Here is a 19,552-nt window from a genome sequence, read left to right as displayed (position 1 = left end):
TTTTTTTTTTTGTGCTACTTTAGCACGTTATGCACGTTTTCATGAGATTCTATTGTAATTATGCGCCCTAACTGTATGTTATTCCTAATTTTTGTTTAAATACTGTACTGATGATGTCCTAAGATACTTAGGATGAAATATTTACAATTAAATAATTTTCACTGTGGTTTATACATGTGTTTCTTCTAATTATGAACGCACCACAGGTTTCGTTATTTAAAAGAAATTTGTAATGTTTCTCTATCAGTACTGTCAAATGCTTCAGCAGAATCTATGAAATTTAGATGAAATGTACTTCTGAATACCTATTCTAAAACCAAACTTGCTCATGCCTTAATATTTTTTTTATTTCACTTTTAATCCTGTTTATCAAAATTTTACAGAAAAAAATTTAATATACTAATAGGTACTGACAGTATATTAATTCCTCTACAGGTTTCACATTCATGGAGATTTGGGATAATATTGAGATAATATAGTTATCATTGCTTGTTTCCAATTTTTAGGTATTTTTTCAGTCCCTAGCACACTATTAAAGATATCTTTCAATTTATCAGCAGCAATTTCTTTAGTTTTCTTCCAATTCCTGTTGCAATATAGCCACGTGCCTTTTCACTTTTCATCTTCTCTATTACATTTATTATCATCATCATCAGATTCCTGATACATACACTCAAGGGATGTACAGGATATGATAATACTACATGAAAAATTTACATCTTTACCAAATTCCTATTTATAATTTTCCTCCAAATCAGTTTGTTAAATGTCAAGACTCTCCAATATTATCTGGTCTTATATTTCTGTCTTCTAAGGCACTTTTTACTGTATCAATCCACCTATATCTTGGTATTCCTATTTTTTTTTTTTTTTTTTTTTTCTGCCCACCTGACAGAGAACACTTGTTTTGCTAATCTTTCCTCTCCCATTCTGCTTAAGTTACCATACCATCTGAGATTAGCTCTGCTAATGCATTCCTGGATGCTGACAATATCAAGTTCTTTCCTAATATCCGCGTTTTTAATATAATATTGCCATTGATGCCATCTGTTCATGGCCTTAATCTTTCTCAGGACTCTCATATCTGTGGTCTCTAGTCTTTGGTCAAGTGTTTTATTTCCAAACCAGCTCTCAGATCCATAAGTTAAAATTGGTTTAAACACAATCTTGTATACAGCTAATTTAGTGTTTGGCTAATTTCTATCTTATTCCATATAAATTTATTCAGTTAACATCCTACCATACCAACTTTGTTCGTTCTGTTGTCTATTTCCATATTTAACTAACTATCTTCAGTAAAAATAGTGCCTAAGTAGCTGAAATGTTTTACTTGTTCTATAAGTTCTCCATTCACAATGCAGTTGATATTTTCAGCGTTTCTGCCTATTTTCATTGTCTTTGTCTTTTTAATGCTGACCGTCATACCATATCTATTACAACAGTTATTTAATTTAGTCAGGGAATCTTCCAGACTTCTAGTGGATTTATTTAGAAGTATAACATCATCTGCATAAAGCAAGGAGCTGAGATTAACACCTCCAATTTTGATATCAGGTTTAATACCATGTTCCTTCATAATGTGATCCATATAGATAATGAATAAGAGAGGGAATAATGTACATCCTTGTCTCACACCAGATTTAACATTAATCCATCTTCCTGTACTTTCTTCATTTCTAACTGCTGACTTAAAACTCAAATAAAGACTAAGTATTGCTTGAATATAATGCTCCATTAACACCATGTAACTGTAGCGTTTGGAATTGCTTCTCCCTTGGCACCTTGTCACATGCCTTTTCCAGATCTATGAAACTTAAGTACAGATCTTTTTTTATATTCCCATGATTTCTGGACTATCTGTCTTAAAGTGAAAAAAAATCTGATCCTGACAGCCTCTATTTGGCCTGAATCCAGCTTGTTCTTCACCAAGCTTCTCTTCCACAATCCTTCTCAACTGTTTCTCGAGTGTACTTGTATATATCTTACCAGGAACACTCAATAATGAAATGCCTTCATAATTCTCACATTCAGTTTTATTTCCCTTTTTATATATGGGTACTATGAGAGCTCTACTCCAATCATCAGGAATTTGTCCCTCTGTCCAGGCTTTCTGAACTATGCAGTGCAGATAATGTAAGACTTTTATACCTCCAAACTTGAGCATTTCTGGTTGAATATCTTCTTGAATAACTTCTGGTTGTGAAGGGTAATGGGTTGACAGTGATTCTACTGGACCTTGATAAGGCCTTTGACAGGATACCACATGGAATTCTAATCAGTAAATTGCAACATATGGGGATGGATATAGGGTTGGTGAGATGGATAGGAGGGTGGTTGACAGAGAGATATCAGAGAGTGGTTTATTCAGGAGTAGAGTCCACAAGATGGCCTGTGACTAGTGGTGTGCCACAAGGATCTGTTCTTGGACCACTGCTGTTTAATTTGTTCATTAATGATATAGGAATGGATCCGAGAGGAACAGTTCATTTGTTTGCAGATGATGCAAAGTTGGGTAGGGCAATAGTGAATGCAGATGATGTTAAAATTTTGCAAGATGATTTGGATAGATTGGATGTCAATTTAATGTGGCAAAATGTAAGGTTATATATTTTGGGGTGAAAAGATTAGCAGCAGTTTACTACATTGGTACTGTACTCCAGGAAATTGATGAGGCACGAGATTTAGGAGTGTTGGTGGCTAAGGAGTTGAAGTTTAGGGGGCACATTGCAAAAGTGACCAAATCAGCTCATCAAATCACTTGGTTACTGAAGAATACGTTGACAAGCAGGTTATTGTTCCTCTGTATCGGGCCTTGATAAGACCCCATCTTGACTACTGTGCCCAGATTGATTTGTTCACCTAGGTTTCTTCTTGATGGGGGGGGAGTTGAAGAGGATCCAGAGGCGAGGGACCAAGATGATAGCAGGCCTGTGCCCAGATTGATTTGTTCACCTAGGTTTCTTCTTGATGGGGGGGGGGGGGGATGAAGAGGATCCAGAGGCGAGGGACCAAGATGATAGCAGGCCTGTGGAATGAACCTTATGAGAACAGGTTGAGGATTTGTGGGTTGCAAAAATTGGTTGATATGAGGAGGAGGGGAGATATGATTGAGACATTCAAATTACTGAAGGGTTTCTGTAAAATTAATTCAGAAGATATTTTTGAGAACAGGGCTGGTTGTGGGGACTAGGGGGCATCCATGGAAACTGGGCAAAAGTGTGGTTAGTAAAGGTGTTAGAGCTGGGTTCTTTACTTTTAGAGTGGTGAATGAATGGAATGCACTCCCAGAGTCTGTGGTGGATGCTGTGACAGTGAATGAGTTTAAGGTGAGGTATGGTGGATACTGTATGGTTGTCGATTAGTTGTGATGAATATGATTTGGGGCCTCCCTCGATGAGTCTAATGACTCCCTGGAGTTGCCCGTAATAATAATAATATCATCTACTTCTGCTGCCTTTCCATATTTAAGGCTTTTCATGACTTTTTCTACTTCAAGTATGGATATGTATTCCTGACTGCATGCCTGGTCAGTATTTTTTACCACTGTACTGTCATCACTGCTTGTTTCATTTAGCAGTTTTTCAAAGTAATTACTCTATATAATAAATTTAGTTTAATCCTTTATCCAAGTGTAAGCAAACAAAGTTTACGCCTGAAGTATCTTCAGGACTGAGGCAACTCGTGGTAAAGGTGGACCAAACTCTCATCGCGCCTTGTCTTAGTATCTGCCATATTGCAAAGCAATTCTCCTTGCAGACATATATAATGCTGTGTATTAAGGGAAGGGTCACTACCCAGACCGGTTTCGACCTTTATTGAGGTGGCAGCAATGGAGAATTCTTCTTTACTTATACGAGTTGCTAAAAGGTGTCTCACGTTATTAATAAATTACTCTGGATTTAGAGAAAGATATTGGAAGTTTTTGGAACTTCCAAAGTCTTTGGAACTTGGAAGTTGGAAGATACTTCAAGTGCAAACTTTGTTTACTTGCACTTGGATAAAGGATTAAACTAAATTTATTATACTCTAACCAAGTGGAAAAAAAACTTCCAACATCTTTCCCTAAATCCAGAGTAATTTTATAATAACGTAAGACACCTTTTGGCAACTCGTATAGGTAAAAAAAACTTCTCCATTGCTTGGTATCACTACCTCTGGGTCTGGCTCCCACCGACGAGACCTCAATAAAGATCAAAACCAGTCTGGGTAGTGGCCGTTCCCTTAATTATTCATGTGTCTGCAAAGAGATGTGATTTGCGTTATGGGAGATACTAAGACAAGTAGTGATGAGAGCTTGGTCCACCTTTACCCCGAGTTGCCTCAGTCCTGAAGATACTTTAGTCACAAACTTTGTTTCCTTACACTTGTATAAAGGATTTAACTAAATTTATTATAGTCTAACCAAGTGGGAAAAAACTTCCAAAATAATTACTCCATACTTCAAGGATATCTTTTTTCTCCTGTTTTCATGTCACCTTTATCATCTCTAATTCCTTTTACAGCACTCTTTCCTCCATTTCTGAACTTCTTCAACAACCTCCAGAATACCTTGCCACCTTCTTGATATTTATTTTCTATGTTCTTGCTGAAGTCCTCCCATGACTTTTGTTTAGCCAGTTTTACACAGTATTTAGCTTTTTTACATTTGTCTCTGTATTCTCTAAGAGCACAAGCTGACTTATTTGGCAGGAACTTTTGATATGCTTTCTTCTTTTTCTTCACTGCCTCTTTAACTTCCTGTGTCCACCATGGAGTTCTGATTTTTCTATCCTTGCAGACAACCTCACCACATGCCTCTCTGGCTGAATCAATCAGTGTTTTCTTCAGAACTTGCCATTGAATCTTCAAGGTTTGGTTCCTGCTCTCAAACTCTTTCATTTTTACATGAAAAATATTTGTGTATTTTAATGTACAGTTCACATCTGAGAGCTGCTCAACTTTTATTCTCTTTAAAACTTTCTTACATGTTCTTCTTTTCAATCTAAAATTCAATTTTATCCTGCTCAAGACTAAATAGTGATCACTTCCAATTTCAAATCCTCTGTACACTCTGGTGTCCTGTACCAGTGGGACAACATCACTATCAACGGCATAGTGAATGAGACTTTTCTTATTCCTTGCCTCTTTTCTCCATGTGAATTTGTGCACATTTTTATGTTGGAACATGGTGATAGTAATAACCAGTCCATGTCCTGAACAGAAATCCAACAGGTATTTGCCATTATTATTAAATTTGCTCTTTTCTCCAAATTTTTCGGAAAAAATGTTGTATGTCTGACAATAATTTCCTACTCTGCTATTTAGATCCCAACAAGGACCAACTTTTCCTTTTTCATTATGTCAGTTACTTTCTCAGAATAATTCCTCCACTTCTACCTTAGTAGAACCTTCTGTTGGACCATAAGCACAAATAAGTCTCATTGTCCAGTTTCCCATTCTCATATTTGCCCACATCACTCTACTTGAGACTGTCTGCCATTCAAGATGATTAGCCTCGTATTTAATGTTGAATATTACGGCTACCCCTTCGTTTCCTTGATTGTCGTTGTCTGAATATAACATTTTGTATTTATTGCTCAGAAAGATCTCACCAGTTTTTTTTTCTTTTTCTTTTTTGTTTAAGTCACCCCTATTATGTCGATCTGGCACTTATCCAGTTCCTGAGCTAGCTCCATTTCTTTGTCATTCAGGCTTCTTATGTTGATAGTACCGATTTTGAACTCTGGTGGTACAACATGACAGAATATTTATTATTTCATTTTTATATATTGGTTTTAATGTAATGTTTAAATCTATGCTTATAGGAGGTTCTTCCATTATTGAAATTCTTATCATGCATTTATCTTGTTTTCTATATTTAAAATTCATGAAAGTCTTCTTTGTATTTCACATATTGTTTACCCATTCTCACATATCACCTCACTAGTCACTGCGTCCAATCACTTGTCTAATCGTATTCACAGCCTCTTTTTCACTATCATCTCTATTGCTTGACTGCATGCTGCTTGTTTCCTACAAAAGAGACAAACTGTCCAGAAGAATATGTAATTAACAGAAAGAAAATACACTGGACTTCACATTTACTTGCCTTAGCCATAAATCTTAACAATGAAATCCATTGCCTGCTCCTTAACACTATTTTGAATTGGATTTGTACAGTTCCATTCAGTTAGATTCATCCCATATGTTTTTTTCACAAGCTGCAATATGTTCTTTGAATATAACTTTGCCAACATATTATTCATTACCTTTATTGGTTCTCTTAGCTTTCTCATACACTCTGACACTATTCAGGTATATGAGAATTTGTAACACACACACACACACACACACACCCCTTTGATTAGTACCATGTATTATGGAAAGATCACATTTCATTCATATTTTCACTTCCTCTGCATATAAACAAAAATCATGTTATCAGTGGCACACTCAGGATTTAAATCTTGAGAGGGGGCCGAGTTGTGTAGACGATTTGAAAATACACACTACACATTGCATAAGACGTATGACTCAGTGATGCAGTGATCGCTAATACATGATAATACAGTGAATGAAGTAGTGATAGGACTGCCCGAGTGCTTCTTCGTTTTCACCTGCAGCCATGATTCCTAAGAACTATATGGTATTCCCACCTTATGTGACTGCTAATTCATAAGTAGTATAGAAACAGAAGACATGACACAACATAAATAAAAAATGAATTTCAATTAGGAAAAGAATTGACCCCTTGCTTCACCCCTGGGTGCACCATTGTATGTTATTCATATATTGGATACAGAAGGTAAAATTACATGGGACTATACCAGAAATCAGTTGATACATTAACATACTGTGTTTCTTAAGTGAAGGTTTTCATTCTTTTGAAGGTCACTTAATCCAGAGATCACTCTGTTATTGTTATTATTTTTTCCCTTTTTTCTATGAAAATAAGAATAGTATTGTTTAAAAAAATATTTGCTTATTTGAAATATTATGGTAACAGTATTTTCAATAGAAATTGAAAATCATTGATTACATGCATGTTAAATTTAAAAAATTCATTTTAAAGCCTGAATTATAAGAGTACTCAGTTTATTTGTAAATTCAATCGAGCATTTTTAAAACCTTTTTTTTTTGTTGTTGTTTTAAGGAAGGGAAAACCTGATGTACAGTCACAAGAGAATCCTCTGGATTTAAATTGCAGCATATCAAGTCTTCCCATTTTGCCTGATTGTCAAGTTTGGGTTAGTATAAAATTTATTGATTTATAAGGAAGTTGTAGAAATTTTAGATTATTATTATTATTATTATTAAAACAAGACCTCATGGAGTCAAAGACTCATCTAGGAGGTCCTTTTATCTTACACACACATCTCATCATACCGTGTCTTAAACACATTCAAACTACTTGCAGACACCATGCTCTCAGGCAGGGCATTCCAATCACTCACAACTCTGCACGAAAAAAACCTGCCTCTCACTCTCTTACTCACACCCTCCTTATACAGTTTCCAGGGATGACCTCTGGTTCTCCCCTGATCTCCCACTATTCTCTGTAGAACTTCTCCACCATTGATCCTATAACAACCCCTTACCAACTTGTAGGTCTCTATCATATCTCCCCTCTTCCTTCTCTCCACGAGACTCTGCAAATTACATCTTTTCAATCTTTCCTCATACTCAACATTCCAGAGGTCAGAAACTACCTTAGTCATTCGCCTTTGGACCCTTTCCAACATCTCTTCATCCTTCTGAAAACCCGGTGACCAAATCTGAGCACAATAGTCCAAGTGTGGCCTAATCAAAGCCTTATACATTGGAACAAGTATCTCCCTACTTCTACATGTCAGGGTCCTCCGCATCATTCCCAGAAGTCTTTGTGTTGTCTTCACAGTTTTGGCAATGTGTCCCCTAAATTTTAGATCCTTATTCACTATCACCCCCAGATCTCTTATTTCCTCTACTTCCAACAATATATTCTCACCAAGCATAAATTCTGCATCCCATCTTTGTTTTCCAAATTTTAAAACCTTACATTTTGCAACATTGAACTCACATCCCCATTTGCTTGCCCAATCACTCAATTTATTCAAGTCTTCTTGCAAGGCCACAACATCTTCACTACTCTTTATGGTTCGTCCCAACTTTGCATCATCTGCAAACAACTGAATATCTCCATCCAAACCCTTGCAAATATCATTAATATACAAGTTAAATAGTAATGGCCCTAAAACAGACCCCTGAGGCACTCCACTAGTGACTTTCCTTTTCCTGGATATTGCACCCCCATACACAACTTGTTGATTTTGGAGTTGATTTTTTTTTTTTTTTGATGCAAAGTCATTGAAGGTCATACTGCATCAGGTTACAACAGTACATATGGTAAACAGTTAGTATGACAACCGCAAACATCCATGCCCTTGCTGGGATTCAAACTTACCACCTCTTGACCAGAGAGCAGATGTGCTAATGACTCTGCCAACCAGGCTAGCTTTTAGATCATGAAGATAGGCGAAACTTTATCCAGGAACCACTCAAGTGAAAAAAAAAAACAAGAACTAGACATACATATTATGTCAGTATGAAAAAGGTCATGAAAGACCCAAAGTGGCATTGTATGGTGATTCAATTATTAGAGGTGTGGTAAACAAAAAGATGCATAAGGTTTGTTTCCTGGGAGGTAAATTAATAAAGTGATCGAGGCATTGGATATGAGGAGTAAGTGAGCAAAGGAGTTGGCAGTGGTAATATGGACAAATGACTTGACTGAGGACAAGGAGAATGTAAGATTGGATATCATGAGTTTGTTGAGAAGGATAAAAGGTAATAGTGTGATAGGAAAGGTAATCAGTATGTTGACCAGTTATGACAGTGATGAGTTGAGGCAGATAATAAATCTGAACAATTAAGAAGTGATGTGAAAGATCGAGTGAGTAAGGTAGGAGAGATTGAGTGGTAATTATGAATGAAGAATGAGTAATGTGTATAGAAAAGAAGAGAATAGGTGTGCAAGGTAAACAGGGAAATAGGAACACTCAGGATGGACAGGAGAACACAGCATGAGAAAGGTTGATGCTCCAAGAGGATGTCAATGCATGTATAGAAAAAAGGTAAGGGAATGATCTAGGATGTAGAGAAAATGGTTGGATTTGAAGAAGGTTCTGGGATGAGTAGTATCAGTGAAACTGGTTATAGATCCAGGAGTGAGCCGTTGTGTTTGTATATGAATGATATAAGTATCAGAAACATGGAAAATCAAATCATTAATGGAATTCGTTTACCCAGATAATGTTGTGAGACATGGTTGGTTGAGGAAGACATCATGACAGGAATAGAGATGGAGGGGTATAATGTATTTTGTGAAGATAGAAAGGGTAAAAAGGGAGGAGAAGTGCTATTGATGATAGAGAAAGAGTTATGTCCATAATAGGTAGAGATGCAAGAGTGAAATAGTGGTAGTGGTTTGATTCAGTATGGTGTGAGATAGAGTTGGACCTTTTCCAAAAAGTAAAAAACCTAACTTTATCCCATGAAGATGTCCTCACTTCACTTTAAGCAACTTCTTTATACACTAATGTGGATGTCCCCAGAACACTAGACATCATACACACACACTACATTCATGAACAAAATTAACAACCAGTGATATCATAAACCTAATCAAACTAGTAATCTCAGCAAACTTCAACTTTAACAACATTTGCATCCAAATCTTCGGATTCCCTATGGGACAAAACATCAGCAAACATTTGCTGAATTGTTCCTAGCACACATAGAATCACTCCTACTCACCCCCCCCCCCCCCGTCATCACCTTTTATGGCTGACACGTGGACGATATTCTATGCTTTGGAGAACCAACTCTCATCACCACCTTACAAGCATCCCTTAACGATTACAGCAACAGACTAAAATTCACCATAGAAACCAAACAGGACAAAATCCATCAATTTCCTAAAACCGGACATTAGTCAGAACAAACAAAATAGCCAGGAAAATATTCCACAAACCCACACATATCAGTAACTACCTCCATTTTAACTCATATCATCCTTATTCAATTAAAATATCGGTCATTTTAAAAAATTCATAAATGCTTACGAGTTTTCAACAAACTGTAATTATCTCAATACAGAAATAAAGAATTTAACAAGTAATTTTTCAAGATCAGAATTACCCAACATATCTAATAAATTATGCCAACAAAACAGCAAAAATAAGACAAAACAACCTGACAACCAAAACAAACTTCCCAACACAAAAAATTATCAAACTGCCATACATCCAGAACACATACAAAGCCTACAAATACATTTTCAAATACAGACTATAATCTGGTGTTCACCACAAACCAAAAATTGGCAATACTTCTTACCTACACAACGTTGTCCACAAATTTCCCTACCAAAAAGACTGTGATGTCGCCTATACAGGTTCCACCATCAGATCTTTATGGAGAAGACTACAAGAACACTTCCATGACTGTAACATTCCCATTCCTGAACATTTAAACAATAAAAAATGCAACAACAAAAAGAAAAACATATTACAAAGTACAGGAAAAACTGAAATAGCAGTCCACTCCCACTCCATTTTCAAATTTAGTACAGGAAAAACTGTACTAAATGTGTACTGTAAATGAAAAACTGTAAATTTGTGGGGTATGTTTTTGTTCAAGAACAAAAACATACCCCACAAATTTACAAGGCCATAATATTAGACATGCAAGATAACGAAACAATTCTTAGAATATTGGAAACTATAGCCATAAAATGTAATGAAAACTCAATAAACGTCCACCGACCCTACATAATCTCTGAGAGTTGGAAGTTCCATAACATAAAAATTAGGTCACGACTCTGACCGATAGGAGACAACACAATTACACCAATGACAGAAACACCTAACTGACATGACATAGCCTCCACTTCCCCCATGAGTTCCAAAGACGACGGCTGTCGAAATGGCTCACACCCCATTACTCCCTCTCCTGCCTTTTTTCCTTTAAATCCCCCCTCTTCCCCAAAAATATAATTTCTATCTTCAGATCCTTCTCTCACACCCCCCCTCTCCCAAACGCTTTCTCTCCACACTTAATAATAATAATATTATACAGATATAAAAAACCCGTGTTTTTTCAAATAACTCCCCCACATTATTTTACTCCCAAAACTCCCCTTTCCTTTAACGTCAGACGAAGGCACATCGCCGGGATAAGGAGACAGAAATCAACATCCAAAAAAGTATGTCCAAAATTTTCTTTCTATTTTATTCTTCATATATTAGTTTTATAACACTTCAGTAATGCCCTAGAACTTGGGTAAAGAGTCAGTGACATTGTAAAAAAAGGGACACTCCTAAATGAAAATAGGCTGTATCAGCCATTAAAATAAGAGTTAATAAGATAGAATGAAATATTTCGTCGGATGTTGCTATAGACCTGGTAATGTGGAGAATACTAACCAGGATATGTATAAGCAAATGTGAAAAGGGTGATCATTATGGGTGATTTTAACAATGGCAGTATAGATGACGAGATAGCAACCAGAAGTAAAGAAAATGAGTTTCTTGAGTTTTTGAGGGACAATTACCTCAGGCAGTATTTAACAAGCAGTTCCTAAAGGTCATTCATCCTTGTGAACATCATGGAGTGTTTAAAAGCATGTGAGGAGGAGAGATTGATCTTGAGAGAGAGAGGAAGAAGTATATGGAGAATTCAGCAAACTCAATGTTAATAAGACTGTGGGACTTCATGATATATGACCATGTATTTTGAAGGAATGTGCCATCGAGTTTATATCTGCCTTGACATATTTGTTTAATATGAGTCTTACATTAGATGAAATTACAAAGGAGTGGAAGGAAGGCAAGATTGTAGCCTTCGTAAAGGAGGTGACAGAATTCTAGCATCAAATTATAGGCCAATCTGTGTGTCAGATGTTGTGGTTAAAGTGTTGGAGAGGTTGGTGAGAATCAGGAGCCAGAATTGGATTGACAATAATGATATTACCTTTGATGGTCAGCATGGATTTGCTAAAGGGAGGTCGTGCTTTTAGTAATCTACTAACTTATTACAATAAGGTTACACTGGCATTGGACATGGGAGATGAATACACAGGGGGTATACTTTGCAAAGTCTTTTGATAGATTACTACATAAGTTGATAGTCAAGCTAGAGCAGATAGGCTAGGCTTGGATATATTAGACTAATGGATTTGAGATTTGCTGTCTGATCAACAAGTTGTGTATGGGTGCACAATGTGGTGTGACTCAGGGGTTGGTTTCAGGACTATTGCTGTTTAACCTGTTTCTTAATGATATAGGGGAAGATTTGAATGGGAATATACAGATGTTTGCAGATGATGCAAAGTTTGGACGAACTATGAGGAATAGAGCAGCACTCTGGCCTTACAAGAAGATTTGAATAGACTGAGTGAATGGTCACAGGAGTGGATAGGCCAGTTCGATGTGACAAAATGTAATTGTTTAAAATTTGGTAAACAAAAAGAGGATATTGAATTTGCTTTTGGCAGGAATATATTTTTGGAGGTGAAGGAAATAGAACTTGGGGTGGTTGGATAAGAATCTAAAATTTAGAAGACATATTGCCAAAAATTGTGAGGAGAATACGATGAATTCTGGCAATGATGTGGAGGATAGTGACTTGTAGAAGTAAGGAAATTCTGGTTCCATTGTATAATGCTCTGATTAGGCCACATATGGACTACTGTGCACAGATTTTGTTATCTGGTTTTCAAAAGGATGAAGAGATGTTGGAGAAGGTCCAGGGGTGATTGACCAAAATAGTTTCTGATCTCTGGAATGTTGAATATGAAGAAAGGTTGAGATTTGCAGAGCCTAGTGGATAGGAGGAAGAGGGGATGGTATGATAGAGACGTAGAAGTTGGTAATGGTTGGATAAGTGTTGATACAGGTTGAAGAGGGTTTTCATAAAATGGTGTGGGATTTGGGGAGGAACAAGAGGTCATTCCTGTGGAAGCTGTATAAGGAAGGTATGATCAAGTTATTGAGAAGGAGGTTTTTGTTTTTCCTGTATAATTGTGAATGATTGTAATGCACTGCCTGAGTATGTGCTGTCGGCAGAGAGTTTGGGTGTGTTTAAGGCATGGTATAATGAGCTATTTGTATGACAAACGGGACCTCCTAGATGAGTTTGTGACCCCATGGGGTCTTAGGATAATAATAAATTAAAGCTTTTTTTTTTTGCTTTAATTTTACTTTTACAAATTATTAAGATCTACATGACATCCATTCTTCTTCTTGGTAGAACTTAATTCAATTTTGGTCCTTAGTTCAGATTTGATTTCAGTTAATTATTGTTGGTTGTTCTTATTAATTTTTGATGTGTGTGTATGTTTATATGTATGCATGTATGTATGTTGATGCAAACTTTCTTTGGTAGTTTGAAATGGATAGTTTGTATATCTGAATCATTACTGCTGAACAAATTTATTATTATTATTATTATTCAGGCCTCCAAGGAGTCAAAAGACTCATCGAGGGAGGTCCTTCCTAAGACATAAAGTCTGTCAAGACTCATCGAGGGGAGGTCCCCCCCCTGAGAAACACAAAGTCTATCATACCACCTTTAAACTCACTGACCGTTCTCGCTCCCACCACTCCATCAGGCAATGCACTCCACGGCTCAACCACCCTCCACACAAAGAAACTACTCCTCACCCTCTTGCTCACAGTTTCCTTTCGTAACTTCCAGGGATGGCCTCTTGTCATCACTCCTTCCCGCTGATCAACCAAGCGAAAGAACTCCCCAGTGTCAACCCTGTAACCACCTCTCAACAGTTTAAAAGTCTCAATCATATCACCTCTCCTTCTTCTATCCACCAAACTCTGCAGTCCACATTCTCTCAGCCGATCCTCATAACTATCCTTGTACAGTCCTGAAACCATCTTTGTCATCCTTCTTTGTATCCTTTCCACAGTTAATTTATCCCCTTCAAATCCTGGGGACCAAATCTGAGAACAATAGTCCAAGTGTGGTCTGATCAGAGACTTGTACAACGGAATGATAACCCTCTTATCTCTGCAGGTCAGTGTCCTCATAATAGCAGCAATCCTCTGTGTTACCTTCACCACCTTTGCAATATGTCCCCTAAACTTCAGGTTTCTATCAATCATCAACCCCAGATCTCTTGTCGCCCCTACTTCCTCCAGTATAACTCCTCCCATAGAGTATGCAGCATCCCATCGATGTTTCCCAAACCTCAAGACCTTACATTTTGCTGCATTAAACCGACATCCCCCATTCATTTGCCCATCTATCTAGCTTATTTAAATCCTCTTGCAGGGCTACCACATCTGCACTATTACTAATAATCCTTCCCAGCTTCGCATCATCTGCAAACAACTGAATATCCCCCTGCAATCCACTGGCTATGTCATTGATATAAAGGTTAAACAATATAGGTCCTAGTACTGAGCCCTGTGGGACCCCCACTTGTAACCCTCTGCCTCCTGGAAACTGCTCCACCATACACAACTCTCTGATACCTATCAGACAGCCAATCCTGAATCCAGTTGACCAATCTGACATCCATTTATAAAAGAATTAAACTGTTACTCTTAATTTAGTAACACTACTCTATTCTCTTATCAGAGGACTTCATCTGGTCCAGATATATGAGCTTTTTAACTGAGTTCATAGAAATACTGTCATTTCTTCTTTCATCTGTGATGCACAATAGATCAATGTCATCATCATCATAATGCTAAATATGAATGTAGACCTTGTGGTCTGCTCTGATATCTTTTGAGGTCTATGCCTGTCCTCTTCACATTTGGTTTATATTTTATTAATTGTTTAGGATATCAGGTATTGGTCTGCATGTTCTATCCAAATCTGTTTAGTTTTTCTTCTATTGATTTGTTTTTTGTTCTTTTAAAATCTTCATTTTTAATTAAAAATTAGTTAAGGTAGTCAGTGTGTTGCTTACATACAGGGTGTTCGGGATAAATTTGACATATTTATAATTAATTATATTTTTCCGTAAGTTACATGTATTAACACACACTTCTCTTCATTTAAAAGTTTGGACCCTTCTTCATTCATATACAAGATGTCAGAAAGGAGGATGGATAGCTGGAACCCACCTGAATCATGGAAGAGAATAACTTGTATCATGATGATTCGTGCCCGCCATCAAAATAAGGATATTACGACTGCTGCCCAATGCTCCCTGAATACAGTAAAAACAATCAGGCATGAACTAGAGACTTGCAATGGTGACTACGAGGATGTAGCAAGAAGAAAGATCCCTAGCAGACGATCTGATTGCGTTCGTACAGCAGAATTCCTCGCAAATCTGCAGGAACAGGTGTTGAAGAACCCTGGCATTGGAATTCGGGCTTTGTTCGTGGAGTTGCTAACTGTAGTCAAGCCCTGGATAACAAGGGTAGGCAATGGTAGGCCGTATGTATGGCAGCAGGATTCGGCCTCTTGCCACACCTCTGGGAAAAGTCAAAAATGGTTGTCTGAAAATTTCTACGACTTCACCAGTCCAAATGTTTGGCCTCCAAACTCCCCAGACCTTAACCCCATGGATTATTTTGTATGGGGCGCAGTTGAAAAAGACACCAATCGCACTTCCAGTAATACAAAAGCCCAGTTAATGGATAAAATTAAAACAGTTTTTGCGGCCCTTCCCAGGGAGACTGTAGCATCAGCTTGTTCGAGGTTCCGAAGCAGAATTGAAGCTGTGATCGATGCTAATGGTGGTTATTTTGAGTAAATCTTGTTGATAGTATTGTAATTAACTCTGCCTGTAATGTTTTTTTGTCAATTCATTAAATTTAATAGATACAAAGAAGATTTTCTTTTTCCTTACGAAACTGTCAAATTTATCCCGAACACCCTGTATGCTAATGATGAGTTGAATAATAAATAATGATGAGTTAAGAAGGTGAGCAAAGATTTTGAATGGTATGCTAGCAGAATTGTGTGCAGAGAAAGGAGTTAATTTTGTCAATGGGGGGATGAGTTTGAGGAGCAGATAGAGCTGTATAAAAGAAATGGGCTACATTTAAATGGATTTGGTGTGAGTCAGCTGGAGAGTAACTGTTGCTGCAAGAGAAAATGACTGAAGTGAATGTAAGAACTGAGGAAATAAGAGGTGTTGTGGAAGAGCAGGAGAGTAAGGTAGGCAAGTTTGTGAATGGAGAGAATAAAAGGGAAGGAACACAGAGTAGACAGGAAAATGATGAAGGTCAGTCTGGATGGGGGGGGGGGAGCACACTGCATGAAAAATGTAGATGATGGTTTCATGAGCTAGTTTGTATGTGTACATATGCTACAAGTATTTGAAACAAGGGGAATGAAATTGTAGCATTGATAGAGCTCATTCACCCAGAAATTGTTGGCATAAGTGAGACATGGTTGAACGAGAATGGCATTCTGATAGGAATAGAAATGGAGGGATATGTAGTCTTTTGTGAAGACAGACAAAGCAAAACAAATCTATAACATAGATTGAAAGCCAAACGACTATTTTTCTGGCAACCTTAATAATAATGAAGGAGATATAAATCTTTCGATGTTTAACTGCCAGTAAGCGAAACTCTAAGAACTCGGACTAAGATCTATGAGTTTCATACCAAAAAACTATCGGCAAATCCAAGTGTAAGTAACCACTTGGTAGTGCAACATAATAATAGAAGAATAGAAAAATAGCCGTTTTGGCTTTCGATCTATGTTATAATATACAAGCACACCTTTATGGCATTCGTATAGTGAAGGTATGTAAGTTCTTTGCACTTAAACCTTGTTATCTTCCAGGTCTGCCTACTTACTGATGAGACCTCAAAAAAAAGGTCGAAACCGGTTTGGGTAGTGACCTCTCCTCATAATGTAATTACAGTATTACATCCCCTAGGGGCTGTGTTTTTACATTATGAGAAAATATCAAGGATAGTGAGGGAGCTTGCTCCACCTTTCATTCGAGTTGCCTTGGTGTTGCACTACCAAGTGGTTACTTACAATTGGATTTGCCGATAGTTTTTCGGTATGAAACTCATAGATCTTAGTCCAAGTTCTTAGAGTTTCGCTTATTGGCAGTTAAACATCAAAAGATTTATATCTCCTCCATTATTATTAAAGTTGCCAGAAAAATAGCCGTTTTGGCTTTCAATCTATGTTTTATAACTAGTAGTTAAATTGGAACAGATGGTGTTGGATATTAGATAGTGTGGTTGATTGTAGTTGGCTGTCTGATAGTATCAACAGGAGTGATATCCCAGAAGAGGTCACTAATGGAGTTCCCCGGGGATCTGTTTTGGGGGGAAGGGCATTGTTGTTTAATTTGTTTGTAAATGATATTGGAAAGGGCTTAAATAGTGATATACAGTTGTTTGCAGATGCAAAGTTGGAGAGAATTATGAAAAGTGGAACAGATATTGTAGCTTTGTGAGAAGACTTAAATAGACTGTCTGAAAGGGATAATGTGTGGGATGTCAGTTTAATGTTACAAAGTGTAAGGTTTTAAAATTTGGAAAGCAAAGATGGATGTAGACTAGGATTGTTGGGGATATTTTGGAGGAAGTGGAGGAGATGGAGGATTTGGGAGTTCTGGTGGATAGAGACTTGAAATTTCATGGACATTTTGCCAAAATTGTGAGGACAACATGGCAGATTATGGGAATGATGTGGAGAACACTGATGTGTAAAGTAAGAATGTTTTGATTCCATTAGTATTTTACTAATTTTACCATTGTTCAAGAATTTGAGTAGGCTACATAATGGATTACTGTGCACAGATTTGGTTGCCAGGCTTTCAAAGGGATGATGAGATGTTGGAGAGGGTCCAGAGATGATTGACGAAGTTGGTTTCTGGTCTCTGGAATGTAGAATATGAGGACAGATTGAGTGAATGCAAATTACAGAGGCTAGTGGATAGAAGGAAGAGGGGATACATGATTGACATGTATAAGTTGGTAAGAGATAATTACCAGATTAACATGGATGAGATTTTTTCATAGAATATCTGGAGAACAAGAGGCCATCCCTGGTAGGTGTAAGCACAAGGGTGAGGAGTAGGTTTTTTGTATGGAGAGTGGTGGGTGATTGGAATGTATTCCTAGAGCATGGTTGCGAGTGCAGAGACAGTGAATGCATTTAAGTCAAGGTACATTGAGCTGTGCATGCGAGAGTGGAACCTCTCACGATGAGTCTCTTGACTCAATGGAGGTTCAGTTGATAATAATAATAATAATAATGAAATGTAAACTAAATTAATCTAAATATCTTTTAGATTTTTAGTTCTTTCAAAATATCTTCATTCACTTTAAATTCACATTAAAGCTAATCACATTAAAAAAGGGGCACTCCTAAACAAAAGCAGCAAAATAGTTGTAAAAATAATAATCTTCATTCACTTTTTGGTCTATTAACATGCATTTTGTGGTTCATTTTATGAATCTTATTTCACTTGTTTTTATTCTTTATGGATCTTGTTTATTTATTGCCCAAATTTTGCTACCATATATAGTGTAGATACTGCTAAAGTATTGTATATTTTTAAGTGTCTTTCTTTTTTGTACTAGATTAAGATTGAGACTTCCATTTATCAGACCTGTAATCTGTAAAAATGTTGAAGGTTTTTTTTTTTTTTGACGTGATATGCCATATGAATCTTTTATATGACATTTCACATCCAAGAAAATTAAAAGTATGTATCTGTTCTATTATTAATGACTACTTCTAAGTGGAGTTTGTCCCCAAACTGCCGTCATTTTAGTTTTATGAATAGATATTTTTATTCCAAACCATTTTACTATAATATTCAAATTATATATTGCTCTTTGTATATTGTCTTCTTGATCATCTGCAAATAGTAATGGACTTATTTTATTATTTTGGAAAATTTCTATACCTGGGTTATTTAATGTGTTCCACTGTATTAGTATCTCATTAATATAATATGAAAATATGTTGGAGACAGAAGACATCCCTGTATATACATTCCCACCTTGGTTTATAGATTGATTTTCAGATATTCTTTTATTGATTTTATTTCATTAGCTTGGTAATATATCAAACAATATATGTCTTTTTGCTTTATCCAACACCACTTTTTCATAATAAACAATGAAAATGTAAGAGTTGCTATAAAGGTTGTGTGCTTGTAGTGTTATTAGTGTGTGGGATATTTTGTCTAAATTAAATTATAAATTCATTGATATTATACCTGCAGGAATTTAATTTCGACTTCAGTAGTTTCATGAAATGTGAGGTGTGCTACATGTACTCGTTTGATTACATTGATAAATTGTGGATAAAGGCAGATGGAAGGAGGGTGTATGCGAAGCGTGAGCTGAATGAGGATTTGATGAGTGCTAACATGTTGATGACAGAAAGTGTTAGTAGCGAGAATGCCATGAAAAGAATGAGTGCTCATCTCAAAGAGAAGGATGGTGTGAAAGAAGAGCGAAAAAATGTTAAAAAATTATTGAAAAAGAAAACGAGTGACTTGAAAACCTTAATGGATGGTAATAGGAACGAAATTGATGCAAATGTGGCAAAAGGCAACGAAAGTGAGAGA

The 19,552-nt window shown here is 36.7% G+C and overlaps 1 protein-coding gene across 1 annotated transcript in view; it reads left to right on the top strand.

The window, feature by feature from the left end:
- The window catches only part of LOC150096475 (ciliogenesis and planar polarity effector 1-like), a 614,243-nt gene that overhangs the window by 505,768 nt on the left and 88,923 nt on the right, over positions 1–19,552 (top strand). The window contains exon 18 of the mRNA XM_090408080.1: positions 7,133–7,226. Coding sequence (XP_090264206.1) covers positions 7,133–7,226 — 94 coding nt within the window. The remainder of the gene's footprint in view (positions 1–7,132; positions 7,227–19,552) is intronic.

The sequence above is a fragment of the Typopeltis vanoorti genome, chromosome 18 (genome assembly GCF_054136105.1).
Source record: "Typopeltis vanoorti isolate ZY-2024b chromosome 18, IOZ_Tvanoo_1.0, whole genome shotgun sequence".
Lineage (NCBI taxonomy): Eukaryota > Metazoa > Arthropoda > Arachnida > Uropygi > Thelyphonidae > Typopeltis > Typopeltis vanoorti.
Note: the sequence above shows the minus strand (reverse complement) of the source record. Positions and strands in the feature narration are given on the sequence as shown.